Here is a 21333-nt window from a genome sequence, read left to right as displayed (position 1 = left end):
GCTTGGTTTGTTCCAGCTGCCTTGTTTCAGACCACATTGTGGCCTGCAGCATCATCTCATTTCTCTCATTTCCTCTTTCCCTTTCCTCCTAGTACTAGGATGGGTTAAATGCAGAGGACCAATTTCACTGTGTGTGCTCTGCTGTGTGCATGTATGTGACAATAAAGAGGGTTTCCTCCTCCGATTCTATCTATCTATCTATCCTCATTGCTCTTGCCTGAGAATTCATTGCTTTTCTTCACCACTAATGGTCTTGCATCGCTTTTCTTCACCAGAATGTAAAACTTTCTATTGCCCGTTATTCCTCTTAGTAGTCTTCTCTGGTTTTGTTTGTGCTGCTGATAATCAGACATGCAGTGTTTAATCCAGGTCCCACCAAATCCTGTTAAGACGTATTCATTTAAAAAAGAAGATAAACAGACACAAATTCCAGTTCTCACTTAGTTACAAAAAGGGTTGTTTATTGTCTTTAAATAGCTGTGCATAGGGACAAACATGAAAATACTGGCCATTGTTATTTATTTCTTCTTAAAATGATGACCTCTTATGACCTATTAATGTCATTTATCCTATTATTCACCAATTATCTGATTAAAAACATACTAAACCATACAATAATTACAGGAGGAAATGGATTTAGAAAAATCATTTAACATTAGAGAAAAGCTGTCTATCAAATATGATTGCACTTATGGTGAAATACTCTATGATATTTTTCATATATAACTGTTTCTGTAAATAAAAACAAGGGGTTTAAGATGGTTTTTGACATTTATTTACAATAATTTACTTAAAAAAACATCAACATATGAACGAAAACGAGATCTTCATATAATATTGTTGATCCATGGTACATACAGTATTTACACAGTGTCATTATGTTAACTTTCTTCACAGTACAGTAAGAAGGTCATTCAACACAAAGTATTGAAAATGTGCAAGCCGTAAAAAAAACGTGTCCTTATGTACTTGTTTTACTGAGTAAAATAAACAAAGCATTTTTAACTTATCAGATGGACACGTTACAGGTTATAAATTGGAATACATTTTATTGTCAAAATGTAATGTAATTACTGCTAAAAGAACAACAATACATTCAGCACAGTTCTGCTTTGAGTTTATAAATGATGCACCCGTGTGATGCATTTGTGCGATTCAACCTGTGATCCTATAATTACTTTACCGCTATATTTTAATTTCCCTTCAGTGTGGTTTCGTTTAGGCCACAGAAGGTCATCACAGTCACACGGTTAATAATAGTAACTAGTAAAGCCACGTAACTTAGATGTGTGTATGTGTTTTAAACTTCAGCTATGTTTAAAACAAAAGTAGACATTACCAATTTACACTGAGTAATAAAAAGTGGACTAGCAAACTCAATGGCTGCTTTCTTCTATGTAAAGAGGAAAGTTTGGTGTTAAAATACAAAGAATCACAGCTTGTGAGAGTAAATTGGATGCATGGCAGGAAAGGGATATCCAGTTTGGGGATTTAACAGAGGGATGGAGTAGGGATATGGGTAAACAGCAGGCCCAATAAGAGCAGAATGAGCAGCACTCATCGGGACGTGTCGGTACATTATCTGAGATTGAGGTAGTCTCATTCTGTTGGGGAAATATGCAGGGTGTAACACAGGCTGGTGCCGAGAGTCTCTGGACAGGACGTACGACACAGGCAGGCTGGAGGAGGACTGTGCCGGACTCTGCTGAGTGGAGGGAACTTTTTGCAGCATTGTCCTGGATCTCTCCCTCTTCTCTGTCTGATAGAGCCACGGTGCATTGTTGGTCTTCTTCACAAAGGTCACAGAGCTGTTCTGCGGCCGAATAGGAGCAGGCCGCAGAAGCTGCAAAGATTTTGGAACAACTTTAGTAAAACTAGAGGTAGACGTGGGAGCCCAGTCAGATCTCACCATGAAAGAGGAGGATGAGTGCAAAGGATGCGAGTATTTGACACTCCCTTTGTGGATTGGCAGCCAGTCTTTCAACTGGACTGTGATAGAGTCTGCAGAAGGGAGGGTGATGTCTTTATTCTGTCCTGCAGGATCTTTTGATATGAGAATACAACTCGCAGCCTTGGCTTCCTCACTGCAGGGGGTGTTTTTTACACTTTTTTTGGGTAGTTCAGCGCTTGATGCAGGTTTTTCTTTAATCCCTTCAGGACCGTCCTCTGAGGAAACAGAGAGAGGGGAAGTGCTGCGGGAAGATGAAGGAGATAACGGAAGCGGGGAGCTGTCAGAGGAGTTGCAGTTACGGCCTGAAGAGGAAGCCCTGGCTGGAGACTGGGAGCAGTGGATGACAGAGGGTCTTTCTTTATCCTCACTCTGAGGACTCAGGGGCAGGTTAAGACTTGCCTGAGCCATACGTTTCTTTTTCTCCAGGGGTGAGATCCCCTCTCCGGCACCTTGGGGGATGTGAGAGGTCCAGGGGACGGATGGAGGGACCTGGACAAGGTGGGCATAGATAGGAGAGCAAAGGCCGGTGGTGGCTCTGTTTGGTGGAGAGCAGTCTGGGTGGTGTCTATCAGAGGTGGAGTTCCAGAGAGGAGGCATCCCTGCTTCCCTTTGGCTCGAGGCATCTGGACTTCTCTGGGGGAGAATCTACAAAGTGATAAAGATGGGGTTTTAGGACACTGTAAATGCAAATAGGGTATATCTCTCTCTTCTTGAGGCATTTTAACAAGGTAAAACATGTTACCTCCAGCTCTGAATCCATCTCTCTTTCCGACTGAGTCCGTTTCCTCTTCTTCTCAGCCTTCGTGACCTTGCCATCTGAATTTCTCTTATATGGCTTCCGAGGTTTGCTTGGAGGCAGAGGTTTGTCCTCCTCTCCTTTCAAGTGTCTTTCAAAAGGTAGCACCAACCTAAAGAGACGTTTCTTTGATTAGGATTCACAGTTGGTTGTGATGATCAACAGGAAAGTTAGAAACAGCATCATCCTCACTTCTCGTAATGTCTGCGAGTGCAGGTAGCAGCGCTGGTGCTTCCTGGACTTCCTCCCAGCTCATCATACACTTTCTTCCAAAGACGTCGAGCTGTCACCTGTTGGAAAACACAGTGTGGAAAAAATGTCAGTTTGAATATTATTTTTAGGAGAATTAATGGTTTATATTCCCAGCTGCTTCTCATGTTTGAACTAGAGGACTGCTTAGTTGTCTATGGCCACAAGGGAGCGCACAAGATCACCTATGATATTTATTTGTATTTTTTGCAGAAGGTGTAAATGTTAGCATGTTTTGTAATGATATTAGTAATACATTTTATGTTTACAGTGCTTTAATACTCAAAAACACTTAATAGGTTCAAATTATTTTAGAAAATCATAAAACAATACATTTAAAATATAAAACACACATTAAAATGTTGTCTTGATTTGTGATTTTGATAAATAATAAATAGGGAGGTATATGTGGAGGAAACTGTAGTGGTCAGATATAGTTTGAAGCTTCAACAGATAAAGTAATGCTATTTATTCATCTTAATTTGTTACATTTAAATGTGTTTAATGTGTTGTCTGCACAGGGGACTTTGAAGCTCAATGCCTCCTTTGTTGTGGCTGGCTTTTTAACGCAATATTGTATAAAATATGTAAATGAATCATTTAAATTAAATGTAAGGTAGTTCTCCCCATGATAATGTGTCTTCCATTCCCAGACGTATCATGGGCTTTGACTACAACCTGTTTTCAATTTTAGTTTTCAAACCATTTTTGAGGAAGGGTGGTTAACATTTTAAATGCCATGTCTGCTGTTTTTTCAAAAACACTTTCATTTTTAGGGTGTACACAATGTGTTGGCAGCTTATGTTCTGTGTAGCAGTGGCAGTGGTGGTTTGGGGGTGAGGGGTCAATTCTGTATAGAGCCTCAGTCCCACGCTTAATTTATTTAAACACATCCTCTGACACATAAAGTGCATACGGTCCCACTCATTCAACATCAAAGGCAGCAGAACAGCGAGTGCTAAATGTCCTCACCTGTGGTTGAAACCATGTTACAGTACCTGACCTACAGCTAGTTTTCCACTTACGTGTAAACACAGCAGTCAAAGGACTATGAACAATAATCAGAATCTGAAATGCTGTGGACATGGGTCCCACAGCAGGGACATTTACTGCATTACAGCAAAGGCAAAAATAAAATGAGTATAATACCAATAAAAGTAATAAAGGCCAGCGCACATTAATAAGATGAATCAATTAAGTGCACTTCCATGGTAGCATGATGAAAGTGAACATAAGTGAAGGATAGTAGCTGCCAGAAATAACATCAATACATTGTTTAAAAAAAAGAAGTGTATTTTGCACAGTGGTGCAGAGATGGAAAAAGCTCCTTCTCCTATGTAAAAGCACAAATACATCAATGTAAAAATAATCCATTACAAGGTATTTAAGTAAGACCAGGAAATTGTACTTTAATTATAAAGAGTTGCAGAAAAAAACCTATAGATTTTTCAAATGAAAAGCAGAACATATTCCCAGTTGAAAAGCAGGAACTGTGAAATATCTTTATACATGAACTAAAAACGAATAACATTTCTGCACATTCATCTCGTTTTTCTGCAGTGTATATAAATATGATTTTGGATGGTTTAATCTACATCAAAACATCTTATTTTAAAATAAGTTTTGCGTGTTAAATCATCTCAATTTATAAATCAGTAGTAACTATAGCCATAGAATAGATTTAGTGTAGTAAAAAGTACTCTCTCTGAGTTGTAGTGGAGTAAAAGTATATACTCAAGTGAAGTTCAAGTACCTCAAATTTGTACTTAATGTAAATGTACTGTTACATCCCCCCTGCAGTGGTGTAACAGTCAGTAGTAGTTATCGCAGTAATATTGCACAGAACAGAACCAAAGTCTTTAAAAGTACTAATACTTACTGAATCATAGCCCCCAAGTTTCTCCACAGCTTTGTGGATCCGGCACAGATTAACTGGGGCAAACAAACATGGAAACCTTAAATATTTTTATTCAAAAACAATGTGAATATTGTCTTCATTCAACAGCAGGAGCAGTGCAAAGGAACTCACTCTGTTTGAAGCCCAGATGTGGGATCCTTTCTATGGGTGTCCCTCTGTCCTTCATAAAGGAGTGCAGACTGGATACAAATGCCTTCTCCTCCATTGGCACTTTAACAGGCCTCCCTTCTTCCTCACATTCAGTCATAGAGTCGTGAATCTCGATGACTGGGGGTGAAGCCTTGCGTGGAGAAAACAGATGCAGTGTGCATGAATGTCAAGTGGTAACACAGTCCACTGCACCGAAATAGAAACCAGTTTTACAGTTGAAGGTATTGTCATGGATGGGAAATAAGACACACAGAGTGATCGCATGGGATGCAAATGTCTTATAGGAAACATCTAAATCAGAGAGAAGGGTTTTACCGCCGCTTTCAATAGATAACCACTAAACATCCTGTCTGGAGAGAAAGCAGCAGACTTGGGGTTTTTGGTCTAGAGTTGTCAGTCGCTGGTATCACAAATGTCACATTGAAAAACAAACGTAAACCAAAAGAACGGTTTTAAAGACAGAAGTGACTTGTGAAACGCCAGACTTTGAATAAAGATGCTGCTTTGAAATAACAACTTGCTCGTTTGCTGTATTTCCGCAGAAAACGGGTCAGCTACTTCGAAATAATTTAAATATACTGAGGAACTGTAAATGTTTTAAGTGTTATAACCCAGACTACTCAGAACTGCAGTACAAGAAATTGACAATGTCACTATTTGTGGTTTTCAAGAAAGGAGAAATGAAACAGTGAAGACATGCAGAAACAAAATCATCAGTAAGAAAGGTTTCAAGTACAAATCAAGGAAAACCTGTTGTGTGACTTTGAACGTTAGATTTTGGGATTGCTCTTTTAAGTTATCTCTTAATTTAAGTATTTTTGATATGGGCAACGTACAGTAGTCCTAGAAATCATTAGCTATTTAAAGTGCAACTATCTGTGGCTTTGGGAGCACAACTGCTAAAATACCCACCTCTGTAATTTCAACATATTGTTTTGATGGATTGTCTTTACAGACCGCAATGGGCAGTGCCAATATTTTTACTTTGAATTAGCACACGCAGGGGGTGCTTTGCTTCAGTTGCAGTCATTGTACAACAAAACAGCTCGACGTGGTTTCATACTGAATAAAGTTCCTCTATGTGGTTCCTGGTTCCGAGAAGTAGGCCTCTACAGTGAGTAATAGTGAAGGTGCAGGCCTCTAACCAAGCAAGACCAGACTGAGTCACAGTTCAGCAGATCCTCACCGCTCTTCCCAGCTTACAGCAATTCTGAAGCTATTCTGAGTCATCTGAAAGGGGACGTTTAAATTTCACACCACTTTAAATTTTCTTCATTTTCAGAACTATAAGGCTGATACACATGGCACACAATTCAGTTTGCAGCTGCATCCAAAATCAAAAGAATGGGATGCATTTATCAATTCTAAATTCTAAATGCTGCTTGGGATGTTGCATTAAGTTCACAGGGGATTTTCACTCACTGTTCTTAGATCTGATTCACAAAACTTTCAGGTTCGTGCGTCAATGATTGCCAACAGGAAGCGTGTGCACTCAAGCAATACACTGAGCCCCTTCGCACATTTCACTCTATGTGGTGGAAGAAGTACTCAAAAGCAGCAATACTAACTTGTAAAATTACAAATAAAAGCCTTGCATTCAACATCTTACTATCGTAAAAGTAAACAAAGTTTCAGCATCAAAATATACAACAATTCCCAAAAGTACAAATATTTGTGTTAAGGCACATTTCAGAATAATATTAAATATTAAAATTAAATCAGAGGTTGAAGAAGATAATTTGCTTAAGTAAAAGCAGAAAATAAACAGTAAAGTAAAAATGCTCAGATACAAGTGAAGGTCCAGCATTCAGAATTGCTCTCAAAGAAAGAAAAAAGTTTCAGCATTTAAAAGTACTTTAAGTTCCAAGAGTAAAAGTACACATTATGCAAAATAGCCAATTTAAGCACCATGCATTCTTTGTATTATTTCATTACAATGACTGATGCATTAACCATCACTGCAGTGGTGCACTTGGTAAAGGTGGAGTCGATTTGAATTGAATTTATATTTTGTATGATTGATTTAAATCTGCAAAGTAATAGTAACTCAATATGTAAAATATATTTAGTGAAGTACAAAGTACAACATTTGCCTACACGGTGTAAGGAGTACAAGTAGCATCATGTGGAAATACTTGAGTAAAGTACTATTAGCTGAATGTGTTGCTTAAATACAGTAAACAATGTACTTAATTACCACTGATTAAATTACTGGGTTTTGATTTTGTATAATCTAATAATCTGAATCCGTATTAGCATTAGGTAAATGTAGAGGATGGAAAATTACAATATTGGTTTGTAAAATGTAATGGAGTAGAATAGCATAGTAGCATAACATGGAAATACTCAAGTAATACTCCAGTAAAAGTACTTGATATAAATGAATGTACTTCATTACATTCCAGCACTGCTCTGTACTGAATATCATTGTGAAACATTCTCTTGATTTCCTTTAGTTTCATTTTTTGGAAAGCTGTGTGGGTATGTGTGTTGATATGTGATTCTCACAATGATTGTAGGTGGCGTGCTGGATTGGTGCTATCTGCGGGCCAGAGGTCACCACAGAAACCACGCGCTTTCAACTAGCATCAGCTCTGGAAATTTCGTGAGCGAATTTGTGCTTCTAATATTGTAAGCTGTCATTGCAGTTACCAGAACAGCATCTTGCGAGGAGCTCCTTAGAGTTTCTGTATGTGAAATGAAATTACTGTGGTGTGTCTAATGGGGTGAGATGTACGTGTGACCCTCTCAAGATACAGAGAAGAATCACTCATTCCTTGTTAGTCATTTCACAATCAGCCACCGAGATGAAACGACTGTACACACACAATCAGCACTTTAAAAATGAGCAAACATGTCAAATTCACCCAAAAAACGGGAAATGAAAGCATAATGCATAGCTCTCTGAGAGGACTCATGTCTGTAGTCACTGATTAACTGTAACTGAGGGAAATTGCCCAAACTGTTGCTGGGCGGCCAACTGACTTTTGAGGTTATCACCTGTGTTTCTGTCCCTTTGTCTTCGTCACTGGATGTTTGTTGTGACGTCTCACTCTGATCCCCTTGATCTTCACGAGAAACACAGCAAAAACAAGACATTAGCAGAGAGAAGTGTGAATCTGAATTCAAAGAACCTCAGTAGTCGAAGCAACACTTCTTCATTACCAGAAATACATTTATGCAAGGATGCAAAACAGGTTTAAGGATATCTTTCAGAGGAATGCATTAACGCAGACCATCATCAATGCTGGGAATGAAGTTGTTTTTGTGCGTAATTTGCGTAATTGTGGGATGACAGATAAGCTCAGAAAATGTAAATCTGATAAACATATTGTCAAATGAGTCTGACTGAAAAAACCACAGGTTACAAAACCACTTCCTGCTCATGAACATAACCACTTGTATGATATCGCAACACATAAACTATGATATTTGACAGGTGATCTAAGACATAAACTGCAATGTACTGCTTATTATCCCCTGTTTTTAGGAAAGCATGTGGACAGATGGGCTTTTTCTTTAACAATAACACAGCACTTATTGTTACCATAGTATTAGAATATGAGATATTGAGAAATACTGTAATACTCAATCTCATGTCTGATGCTTTGGTCAATATTGAGGACCACATACATATTCAAATTACAAGCCCCTGGGAACACAATGTGATTCTGAGAATGACGTTTTTTTATTTCTTCAGAAACTGTGAACTCCAAACCTCGTCGGCCTCCACCCACACTGATATCACTGGTGTGCAAGACCAATATGCTTCTCTTTTGAGATCACTTGTTTCCTGTGCAGTGGCTTGAACCTTTATTTCTGCTTTCAGTCGCCTCTAACTTCTCCATTTCACGTGTGTTGATGGAATATATTTGCCAAACTGTGTTATATACCCGAAGCCATTCAAAGAAGTGATGTTACTTTTTAGAAGTTTGTTTGTGTATTAACAACTCCATCCGCTATTTATCAGGTATTGATTTCAAGCAGAATATTGCGATAAAATCATTTTAGCATGAATTCCTAAAACATTATGGTTGTGTAAAACAATTTAGTTTGTTCCTTTTAATTATTCATATTTTGTCTTCATTTTGCAAAAACAGACAGTTTCTGAATTTTGAATAAACAACATGAATAACATTTCTAATGTCTGTACATGATTCAATACATACAATTACATAAAACAATAAATATGATTACTATTTTTTCTTGAACACATTTTAAAGTTCTTCTTACCCATCTCCAGAAGTGGTGTGCTGCTCTCTGTCTGACAGTGTTTGGTAGCAGTAATTCAGGCAGGGCTCTCTTCAGCTTCACGCCACCAAACAGGAAGCTGTCTCCACACAACAGTTTCATTGGTTGATCTGTTGGCAGCAAGTCTGGGAAACTGAGTTCTTGATTGTGTTATTCAAATCTCACATTGTCTGATATCATAGGCTGGAATTGTGTCTGATGCAATTTAACTTTGTAGGTAATCGTTCAGTTCCTGGTCAAATAAACACCAAGATAATGAAGTAGTGCCTTATGTTTACACTTTTACTGTGTATTTTTTAGAAAAGACGATTGATACCCCCTCATTTCTTCCACACAGCTTTCATGTTATATTAAGTGTAATTTATAATACAATGATTTTAGTCCTTCAGCGTGCGGCTCAAATTCACCAAAATAGCTCACTGGAGGGAAGTGAAACCAGCATCTAACTGTTTCCCTCATTAAGGTTTAAAAGTGTACATAACATTTCCCCACTGTCCCCGAGCAATGTATTTTAGGAATGTAATGTCAAATAAAGGAAGCCCGGCAGTGCCTGTCGTCCAATTTATTATCTTTATTCAAATTACATATAATTTAGCATAATCCACATGTTTTAAAATATTTCCAGATTATGAATTCCTTTCAAGTGCTGTTGAAAAGCAACAAATAAACCATCTAATAAAAAGTGTACCATTGATGCCTGAGCAGGCTAAATCGTTTTTCTGTGAAGCTTTACTACCTGTTTTTCTCAAATACATAACAGAAAAATAGAAAATAAGGGATTAAATTAATGAAAGGTTTTGATGTCTAAATGTCCTCCAATTCTGGAATGACCTGCATATCATCTCTGATTAAGCATCACATATTTTTCTTGGAGCTGGTTAATTAATAATAATGTTCTGCTTGATAACGTGTTTAAAGGAAGAGACATTTCCTGGTGCTTCGAAATATTTCTAAGAAGTTTAACATTAAGTATGGCGTGCCACAATGAGTAAGCCTATTAAAAGGAACCTGTTTGATAATTTGAATTTAGTTTGACATTTAAAAAAAATGAGTGTTTGTTCAGGTTTCAGTTCCACTTTTTTACTGGTTTAAAATTAGTAAACTGCTCTTGCTCTCTAAATTTCAATAAAGTGTATATTGCTTTTTGCTACTATCATAACGCTCAAATACAAAATGAAATGAAAACTTCAAACCCTAACCCTAATGCTAGTAAGTAAGTAAAACAGAAAAAATCTGCTGTTGTAATGGCACGAGTTTTAAAGGGACCCTATAATGCTAATTTCCAGGTTTCATTTGTATTTCCTGTCTCTACTGTGACATATTTCCATGCTTGAATGGCTGGTGTTTGACTCATAATATCCAAAGTAAACACAATCTAGGTAAACAAGTCAAGTAAGTTGGGACTGGCAGACAGAGTCGGCGCCAGAGCAGATCTACTGGAGGGGCATTGGGTAATTGGCGGGGGGCAACTTCGAACTCAGCGTCAATTATAGTCGATTGTGACAGATCGAGAATATGCTTCACAGCTGGTAGGAGGGGCACATTGGAGGGGCATCAGTGACCGCTAGGGGGGGCACGGCCCTCGAATGCCCCCCCTTAGCGCCGGCACTGCGGGCAGATAGTAGCTGCAAGGATTGAAACCTTACATTTAAGGAAGAGGTGAAGCACCACTTTTTAAAAATGCTTCCTGCTGGTCATTGCATGAAACATATTGATTAAAAATAAAATGCCAGCACAATGCAGAAGCAGTTTTTGCTACTAAAATGAGTGGAAGTTGTAATAAACAGTCACCACCTACTTCTCTTCACACAGTTCTGAGTCACACTGAGGTGTCTCAACACTTAATGTTCCTTACATTCAAATGGAAAAGATCAAATTACTTTCCGACAGATTTCACGTTATCCAAAAGATACTCGCTCTATAATTTCATACCCTTTTATGTAATGTTCTCACACTGATATAATATCTGTATTTTCCACTTATTTTCCTCTTACAGTCCCACACTCAGTGAAAAGACCCAGATCTCTGCTGATAAAAACACAAGCCGTTGTTAAGGCTGCTCTCAACACTATCCACATTTCCTCCCCTTGTTTTCGATCTATGTAAAAGGGGATGCCCTATTCCCCCATCTGTTGCGGATAGACTCTGACATTTCAAAAATGTATAACATTTAAATGTCAAAATAACCAAATATCTACAAAATGTTCAAATCTCAGGAGGGATTTTTTTTCTTTAAATTGATACAAAACAAGTTTTTGATTTCCCTTTTTGAGATGATCATGGCTCTCTGCAAAACTGGAAGAAACGTGATAAAGAACTGATGTGTTCACACAGAATATAAACACAGTTATAGATGTGAAATATAGAATACAGTTATTTAATCTAGTTTACACTTCTGATTCACTTCTTAGATGTGTGAAAAATACCTGGCAGAGATAATGTGTTTGTTCGATTTGAACTTCTACAATTACACATCCATAGTTGTACAATAAGCCGATTAGGAAATTCCTTTTGATTCCACTTGAATGTGACAATATGTTTTGCAGAGCTTTGATCTCTTCCATCCCCTGCAACAGATAACAAATGTGGAGAGCCGTTGAGCAAAAACATCAGTTGTGAGAGCAAGAAATCCCCAGCTATTCATTTCAGACTTTCACTGCCATAAGCACGAGGTTGAGGTGAGGGCAGCACGATGGAGAGGACAGCAAATATTGTGAATCCAAAAGAGAAAATATTAGCTGTCTGAAGTGAGTGGCTTTCCTGGGAACAACATGGAGTTAGATTGAAGGCACTTGGAGAAACTGTCATTCACTGAACGAACTTTTTCAGAATACTTTTGTTTTTGGGATAAAAAATGACTTACAGAAGTACATCTGCAATCGTGTAAGCATTAAAAGCGTACCTCTTAAATAGTGAAAGCTATTGGATACCCGTTTCTAGATAGTGTAGGTGTAAATGGAAATTGTTCTGAAACTAAATCCCGATAATAGGATGATTCATTTAGTGAAAAGCTAATGTTAAATTACATTTAAAGACACAATTTGATACAAGCTGAAACTAATATTCTGGAATTATTGAAAGTGCATTATGAAGATGAAAATGTAATACAAGGCTACACAGAAACTTTACTGAGTGCCAAATTGTGTTTCTTAGGGAGCTTCATTCTGCTGGAATGATTGATTTGCACAATTCAAAATGTGTTAAAAATACCTTAATCAAACTAACAAGTCTCCGATACCTGCCACACATATATGGATATCAAATATGTCAAATAATTTGCAGGAGTAAAGATAAACTCCAGCAATTAAATAAATAAGTTTGATGGTGCAAAGCAAGCAAGCATGAGAACTGCCAATTGCAAAAACATATATTGAAAATGCAGTTTTTATGCAAGTTTTTCATCACGTTAAATTAGTTCGTCATTCAACCGAACACAGATTAAAGTAAAGGATGTGGGAGGTTAAATCAGATGTTGGTGTGAAAATGAAACCTATGCATTAGCGGTGAATTCCCCAGCTGTTGTCTAATTCCAGGAAACTGATTGAAGGGCTCATACTGAACCTGTGTATACATCCGAGTTCCTGTTAACCCTCTGAAAATCCCTGCTGTTCTGTCAAGATGTCGTAAGCAATGATCTGAGAACATACAACAGCGTGGTTTGAATTATTTATTTTATTATGAAGAATGTCTTTGCATTACAATATACTCTGGATTAAACAATAATGGATACATGATGCCCTTTTCTGTTCATTATCAATTCATGTTTTTTCCTCGACGCTTAAAAGAGCCACTTGTTTGTTCCATGATAAAAACAGTGAACTTGCACATTTTCAATTAAAATTTCCCGTCATTATGGCACCATAACATCATCTGTTATGCACTCTAACTCAACCTCAGACCAGCGAGATCTAAACAAAGTAAAATAATGGTGACACATGATTTCTTCTCCTTAGCTTGTCCCTGAAACGTTAAACATATGTTGAAATACTCTGGTTCAGATGAAGACGGATGTGAAATGGGAACAACCGTTATACACTCACAGTTAAAGGGAACTGAACCGTTTAATGCATTCCCAACTAAATCCATCCAGAGCACAGCAAACATCGGTATTTTTTTGTTCGATTTTTAAATATTCACTTCAACCACAGTGAGACCAGTACTAAAACATGGTTTGAAATTCACACAGGATCAATCACATAAAAGAAAAGTTCAGTCTGCTGGTAAAGAAAGGCAAAAACAAGGCAAAAGATTACACTGCAGCTGGTACCGCCATCTTTGTTTGTCCTGAAATGTACAGGACCATTTGCTACAAGACAAAATTATACCTGAAAAAGGAACTAAAGTCACTTTGTAAGGAATGTGAACGACTTAATTTAAGACTTAACAAAAGGTTGATAATGTACTGCATCACATTTAAAAGGAAAGGAAATGTAATTTAGGGGAGGGGTGCAGGGAGGGAGTATTGGTCTTCACAAATCCCTAAACTATGCCATCAGTTGCTCACAACATCAACAATTTAAGTGGAATTGCTTTTCTTGAAAAGAGGAGAGATTCGGAAAGCTTCTGGCCCACGAGCACGTCTCATTGGTCCACGATGCTCCGGTTCAGCCTGATCAGCTCACTGGGAGGAGGACAGACTGGGCAGTGTGTTGTTTTCCTGCAGAGGTCCTCCGGGGCATACCAGTGTGATGATGCTGAGGAGGGATTGAGTGGGGGGTGGGGCTAGATAAGCTCCACGTAATTGGCTGGGAACATTCCAAAATGGCCGTTCGGGCTGTAGCCCCGCCACCAGCCCTCGTCGATCATCTCGATGCCGGTGAGGATATCGTCGGGATCGAAAGAGATCTCTGTGTCGTCAGCTGGAGGAGAAAAGCAGAGCCACGTTAGAGACATTTTTAAACATCGTTTTTTTTTTTAAGGAAATTCCAACAGCCAATGCCTGTTTTTAATCAAAGCTTTATTAAATTATATTTCCTACTCTGCTAACTTTTCAAAGTAACTAATATATAGAAACATAATGCCACCATGATGTTTTGAGTTAGCATCATACAGGTGCAGTCACTGGGTTACACCATCATTTAATTTTGGTCCTTGTCAATAGTTTTAAAGCAGTTGTCAAAGCTATACTCTCTTCTTGACCTCCAAAAAAAAAAACCTTGGAAACAATATACAATATGACTTAAGTCCAGTTTTTATTTACAGCTCTGCACAAAGGTCTGTTTTGGAAGTTTTCTAATGAAACTTCGCATTTCATATGTTATCATTGCACAACTTCCATATCTTCTTTTGAATCATCATTAGCAAACTCAAAGGTTTGCAGGTCATTCACAATAATAGGATGGAAGCTGAAACTGATTTTGTGTTACTGTGGTTATGTAAATGTAGGCACGGTTATACCACAGCGCTACTTCAGGTGCCAACCTCCCATAGTGGGCAGCAAGCGAGAGTCTTTTGACCACAGTAAGTTAATTATTTCTAACTGCCAAAATATGTAGATCAATTACGGCTACGACGTAAAGAAAAAACCTCACCAGCCTGGTAGTCATACAGGGCTCTGGCACATGTTCCTTTCTCTGGCGGCCCATCTGGCGTCTTTTCAGGAGTCACCTCGTAGGAGTTGTTCTCCTCCACCTCGGGCTGGAAATAAGTTGCATTTCAGAATTATTTATATGAAGGAAGAAAAAAGCATTTCCTGTTAAAAAGTGGGTAAACAATCACCTGAGCAGGTTCTTCATGAGCCTCTTCGAAAGGGGCAGGCGGTGCCTCCTGGACGTGGGCCGGCGGTGCCTCCTCTGAAAAGAGAGATTACAGTCAGTATGATGTGTTTGAGTCGGGCTGTCTACCCACCAGCAGGGGGCAGCAGCAGATGGTCCTGACAGCTCAGAGTGGAGGGAATATTATGTGCTTAGAACAAAATACAAAAAGGTTTTATATGATGCGGATGGGAGGCAATGCTCATGCTTAACAGTGAGAGTGGTGTGGTGTGAAATGGCCCCCACCTTCATACTGTTCTTGCGGCAGCGGGGCCTCCTCCTGCTCCTCATACTCACACCTGGACTGGTCATCCACATCAGGCTCTTAGCACCGAAAACACAAGTACAGACATGCAATGTACACAGGGGGAACACACTCACAGGTCCACACAGGCAGAAGAGCACCGCCCAACTCAGACAGAGAGGGACTGCTGGCAATTGAGGAGCAACAACACATAATCTGATTTCTTAGGAAACACACAGGGCACTGAATGGAAGCGTGACTCATGAGGATGCTTGTAATTATAAGGATTATGAAGATGATCACACACAGAAACAATGAGAAATGAGGCGTTTAGTGAAGTATAAGACTGCCACCCAATATGATGTGTATGCATTTCCACATGTATAATTGCATGTAGGTGTGTGTGGGTGTGTGTGTGTAAGCTCACACCTGTGGCACGGACAGGAGATGCGGAGCCTGCTGGCACAGGAGAAGCTTGGCGCTGAGGGGAGTTGGCTCGCTCAGCTTCATACCCAGGCTTAGCCAGAAAAGGGCTTTGCAGACGCCCTGAGCAGAGACACACATGGAACCCGCAAAACGTCCAAAAAGAAATGGACGAGAGGGAAAAAGTGCAGACGGGTTGAGCAGAGGAAGAGAAGACACCACAAGTTGGAGCCACAGCGTTAAATATGACACAAAAAGTCTGATGGAAAGTTAGAGCGATGAAAAGGGCAGCATAGGGGGGAAATCTCCTCTAGCAGAAACCCTGTTGATTGGAGGAGAGGCTGTGACATTTAAAGCAAGCAGATGTATATAGAGAGGTTGATACCTGGCTGGGGGCTGACGGGTGCAGCAGAGGGGACGTCAGAGTCACTGGGAGTTATTCCTCTCTCTCTCTGCTTGAACATCTCTCTTGGGTTTGAAGCGCGCTGAGAGATGAGAGAAGCCGCCTCCTAGGAAAAAGAAAGCGCACAATAGGAACAATCAGCATTAGAGAGCCACGGGTTATTAATAATGCAGTGGGAAGACAGAAATACTACACAACAGACAGATGTCTTTTTCTGTTAATGATCAAAGAGAAAGGAGACACCATGCAGTAAAGGCTGGAAAATGGAAGGTGTGTTATGTTGAGCTTCAAAGACTTGTTTTGAGATCAGCGAGAAAACAGGAAGTAGTATGGCCAGAAGAGAGCACTTTCCGGAAGGGGAACTCACGTTGGCCTTTTCCACAGAGTCACCCCTCTTGATTGCTTTGGCCTGGGCTGCCTGGCTCTCCTGCTCCTCCTGATGATGTCGATACCAATGTTCACACTGCTGACGTCATCTACCTTTCTAACTAAATAACATGTGTGTACGACCCAAACTTTGTTCCAACTATATGCATTATCGTAGAACCGCTTTATAGGAGAGTCAACTGCGCACCAGTCCACATTCACACTTCCTTACAGATGAAACACATTAACTCAGAGGGAAATGTTGTCCGTCACTCACCCAGCGTTGCTTCTCCTGCTCTTTACTGGTTGAATCCTGCTTCTGCTGGTACTTCCTGTTCAAAATAATAAGAACAAATATTCAGTATCTATAGATGCAGTTAGCACTGGGGGTGAGTTATAAGTGCAGTACTGGAGTACTATTTAGAAGTACTTGAGCATGTCTATTTCCTGCAACTTTATGCTTCTAATCCTTCACAATTCATTCATTTGGATATTTTATACATTTTTATACATTTTATACATTCTAACGCAAGCAACATTTTCCTAATAGGATTTCTACATGGTGGCCTTCATACTTTTTCTTTGTCCTCCACTCTTAATTTCAGTCCCTCAATAAGTGCCATTTCAAACTGGACTTGTGTATTTCCATCGGCTTCTACCTACTTTTGTTCGTCGATTTGAGACGCCCTCTCCTTGTCCCTTTTCTCCCTCTGCGATGCCTCTTTGGCCTCCCGGTCCTTCCTTTCTTTCTCCAGGTGCTGGCGCTCCTCGTCTACTTTGGTTCGCTCCTCCTTGCGCCGTTTCTCCTCATCTTTCTAAAAGCCAAAGAGACCAACAAGGTCAGTGATGGATTTGGTATTTTGCTTTTGTTGCAGCCACCTTAAAGCCTGATTGCACAATAGTTTGTCTTAGTAGAAGTGCCAGGCAATGAGCACCACTTTCTATCTGCAACAGGTTAGGTGAGGAGCCAAAAGTGCAGACAAAGGGAAAAGTTACAACAATGCTTTTGCTGACTACGATTACGATGGATAAAAACTGCATGCCTTGTATGTTTTCATAAGCTTTTAAGAGTAATGAAAATGTTTCACATGTCTCAAAACTGCGAACCCCTGCGCTATTTGCAGAATTTTAACGAGTCAATGATTCAAAAACATCTTACAACAAAATGCCATTTCATTTTTAAAAGGATCATTTATCTTGAAACTCTTGAAGTGAAGTTGATGCCAGCAGCAACAGCTTACCTCTGCCTGAGCCCAGAAGTTGTCTTTGTTGGTCTTTTTAATTTCAGACATGGCGTTGGTCTTCTGGTACACGGAGCCCTACAAGAAGGAAAAGACAATGTTATATAGTTTTGTAATCATCATACATTTTAAGAATAATTGAAATAGAGAGCTGTTTTGATATTTGAATGAGTATCAGATATAAACCAACGGTTGCTTTTTCTCAACCAGAGCATGGCAGACTACATTCATTCTTTCTTATATGCCAGTCTTTTCCAAACCTTGGGTTGAATGTCAGGTATAAACAAAGAGTAACCTTTTTTTGGAGATTATAAAGCCTAGTTAAGATCTAGCCCTCTGCTAATCTTTCTAGCATGAAACATACGCAAACAGAAGGGCACAAGGCAGGAAAGGCATGCGCTGCATACCACAGGACCCTGAGGACCGCTGTCCTGGAAGCGGCTGGGAGCTTCTTTGTGGAAGCTGTAGTTCGCTCCTGAAGCTTTGGCCACCTTTTCCATGATCACCTCAGGCTCCACGTCCTCCTCTGCCCTGGCGTTTATTGTTACATGGGCCCCCTGAAGCAACATCAAATAAAAGGTTAATGCACGGGGAAACACCTATAGTTATTATCTTTGTGTATGCATGCACCACACAACAGTTTGTTTACATGCACCGTTCGCTGCTATGATGTGACAAACTGACAGAAAAGTTGTTGCACTACAAAAAAAAGTCCAGCTCAAAACCAATCAACACAGCATTCAGAATAGAAGATAACCTCTGCAAATATACACAGACTCTAGTAGAAATTCAAATGCATATTAGAACTAGATTTGAGTAAAATGTATGGAGTTTTACCCTTAGAAAATTGGCCATGGAGCTGACATGATTTGCACACAGCCCTTTCCGGGCGTCCTTTACTCCTTCTCCAGTCTGAAACGTAAAGAAATACCGTACAAGTTAAGGGATGGCCACTTCAAAGAGGACACACAAATGCACGATAGTTAAGTGTTGCACAAACCCAGTTGATGAGGACATATTTAGGGAGGCCAGAATTTGGATCCTGGACTCGGCAGAAAGCATACATAATTTTTCCGCTGTTCAGCTCCTCAACCAACTCCTCCAGTCCTCCATCTGAAGCATAAACATTGTGGAAGTGGTTACTGTGGTTGGTTTTGTAACTGTGCACATTTTTCCTCTAACAAATGTCGGGGTAAGAACGCAGAGGCAAGCACTCCTTTTGTGCAGATATTCCAGCTGCATGCTGATAATGAAATTCCAGCACACATTTGATATTATCGTGTTGAGATAATAAAAACGTGATAACTATTTCTGCTCGGTCACTCACCTCCCTTTTCTGCCAGGCGGATATCATTACTGTTTCCCTCGTAGGTGAACAAGGCCCTGTGGAAAACACCAGATTAAGGATATTAAAATACCAGATGAACAGATCACACAGGCAGACAAAACACAGTTTGTTCCAGAGGCTGATGTGCACCATTTCATTCAAAACACTGGATTGTTTTTACCACTCTTAAGTCCCGTTCCAACAGGATACATTTTACAGAAGTAGGGTGGTTTTAGTGTAAATACAATGTAGCTGCTATTTTAATCCCATTTAAAATTAGCCATGTCAGTAATACGGACAGACCACGTGCTCCTGCACCAAAGAAGATTTCACTGATTTTTCCTCGATAATGATGATCAGCAGCGCAACACAATGTAAACCTAGTTTAAACTGAACCCTTTTTCTATGTTGAAGGAACATTTCCCATCTTGAATCTGGCATTGTCTTCACTTGGACATACAGCCTGTCTCCTTTAAGTCTCGGGAGGGCAAAAAGCTTGTCCAGGTTAAATAAATATGGGCCTAAGAGGTTTTTCCATTTTGTATTGGTGTTAATATTAGGGAAATGCTACGTAATCATATTAAAAGGAAACAAACACTTACCAGAGTGACTTGTGTCATTTCTGTGTTGTAAATGGCAATAAACTAAATATATGTTGTAGGTTGTTGGTTGAACAAAGCAAGATATTAAATGACAGGCCTTGGGATAAATTGGTTCCTGACATTTTATTATCAGAAGTTCAAACTATGATATATCAATGATGCATTTTATCATTAGTTACTGCTCATATTTAGGTCACACAGATGTGAATGAGTAATGACGGCAATGAAGATCTTATCCCTATAAATGTCATATTATAGGAAACAATGAGTGCTCTTGTGATTTCCCCTCAGAGATATCATTTGGCTTGCTCTTATACACAAACTCAACTCATGATATTTGCTTTTATGACCCATGTGCTATATTGTAATCAACATGATAATCCCCTGAGCTGCAATAAAAATTCAAAGCAGAACCAGTGCATGTGTATTCATGTCCAGTGGCCTTGCAAAGTGTTTTGATCAGAACAGTATATGTAACACATACTTTAAGAGCTAGGTAAGTGGAAGTGGGTCAGATTGAAAGTACTCGTTGATTGACGGCTGCTTTATTCTGCATATTTTCCTGTCAGCATCATTTCAGAAAAAACCACAGTAACAGCAAGATGTGGTGTTAGGCGGTGGCTGAGTGAAAAGATACACACAGTTACAAGAGACCTTTTTTTAAGACTAAATATGGAGCCTGCAGGACTCCCTGGGCAATTTCTCCCCGAGTTTAATTAATTCAGGTCATCATTAAACACAGCAGCTGTCATCAACAGGTTAAATTCAACCTAAAGGCTATGACACTCATTGTAACACAAAGAGGAAGTTCCTGGATTTGACTTTCACATACTGGCCATATTTAACTTCTGATATCTTACCAGGAAGTGGGTGTGATGGCTTTCAACCTTTGCGTTTAATTGTACGACCCAATTCCATCAAAGTGTGTAAACAAAACTCATGCAAAGCATTTACATAAGTGTTAAGCCTGATGGTTGTCAGTGTACCAAGCTAATTAACAATGTTACTAGCTATTCAGTTAGCTACGTTAACACACGTCATAATGGCAAATGTGAGACATTAAAATCTGACTAAATCATACGTTATTGCTAAATGTAATACGTAGAAGCCTGCTGTTATCAAACTAACATTTAGTCCCATATTAAGTTTATCCAACGTTAGGTTACCTTAACTTACTAGACGACAATGCTAGCCAACACTGATGCTAACAAATCCCTCCTACAATGGGATCATTTTGTTGTTGTTTTAATGCTGCCACTTACCAGTTGGTACTGGATTTTTCGTCCACCACTTCCTTGAATGCAGCTGTTAATGCAATGCCATTTTTGCTGAGGTTAACTGCCATCGTTGTGCTGAGTACAGCTAGCCAGCTAGCTATCCGGGATGCGCCCTTCCTATTGGGAGGAGCGGCGATGATGCTGCCTTTCAGCTGTGCAGGAAGCTAGGTTAGATAGCAGCTACGCCGCAGCCACGGTGTCCTGCATTTGTAGTAGCGTGACGCACAGGAAAAGCGGAGGTAGTTTGTGTTTTTTTATTATTTTAATATTGGGTTTGAATATATTCAATTCCAATGTCCAATACTTATTAAATATTCAATTTCAGTATGTGTGCTCAAATGAAAAATAGTCCTGCGAGGAGATTGTGACGTAAGCACCACAC

The 21333-nt window shown here is 39.4% G+C and overlaps 2 protein-coding genes across 10 annotated transcripts; both read right to left on the bottom strand.

Annotated features, from left to right (window-relative positions):
* Nucleotides 1-752: 752 nt before the first annotated feature.
* arid5a (AT-rich interactive domain 5A) lies at nt 753-9359 on the bottom strand. The gene is made up of 7 exons (XM_063898044.1): nt 9298-9359; nt 8065-8132; nt 5026-5194; nt 4876-4928; nt 2940-3037; nt 2694-2859; nt 753-2596 (listed from the first exon to the last, which is right to left on the bottom strand). Exons 1-7 carry the CDS (start codon nt 9299-9301, stop codon nt 1433-1435), a joined length of 1722 nt encoding a protein of 573 aa, XP_063754114.1. The 5' UTR covers nt 9302-9359; the 3' UTR covers nt 753-1432.
* Nucleotides 9360-12969: 3610 nt separating this feature from the next.
* dbnlb (drebrin-like b) lies at nt 12970-21163 on the bottom strand. 9 transcript variants are annotated; one of them, XM_063897608.1, is made up of 15 exons: nt 20937-21163; nt 19073-19128; nt 18746-18858; nt 18583-18657; nt 18153-18302; nt 17746-17823; nt 17168-17319; nt 16782-16836; nt 16506-16574; nt 16121-16244; nt 15742-15858; nt 15315-15392; nt 15034-15107; nt 14847-14952; nt 12970-14174 (listed from the first exon to the last, which is right to left on the bottom strand). In XM_063897608.1, exons 1-15 carry the CDS (start codon nt 21017-21019, stop codon nt 14038-14040), a joined length of 1467 nt encoding a protein of 488 aa, XP_063753678.1. In that variant the 5' UTR covers nt 21020-21163; the 3' UTR covers nt 12970-14037. The 9 variants fall into 9 exon arrangements, with proteins under 9 accessions (XP_063753678.1, XP_063753679.1, XP_063753681.1 ...); XM_063897609.1 differs by having other exon boundaries at nt 14847-14946; XM_063897611.1 differs by lacking the exon at nt 15315-15392.
* Between the last annotated feature and the right edge of the window lie 170 nt (nt 21164-21333).

This window comes from Eleginops maclovinus, chromosome 12 (genome assembly GCF_036324505.1).
Source record: "Eleginops maclovinus isolate JMC-PN-2008 ecotype Puerto Natales chromosome 12, JC_Emac_rtc_rv5, whole genome shotgun sequence".
NCBI classification, from domain to species: Eukaryota; Metazoa; Chordata; class Actinopteri; order Perciformes; family Eleginopidae; genus Eleginops; species Eleginops maclovinus.
The sequence above is the reverse complement of the archived record's forward strand: the minus strand, read 5'-3'. Positions and strand labels throughout refer to the sequence as shown.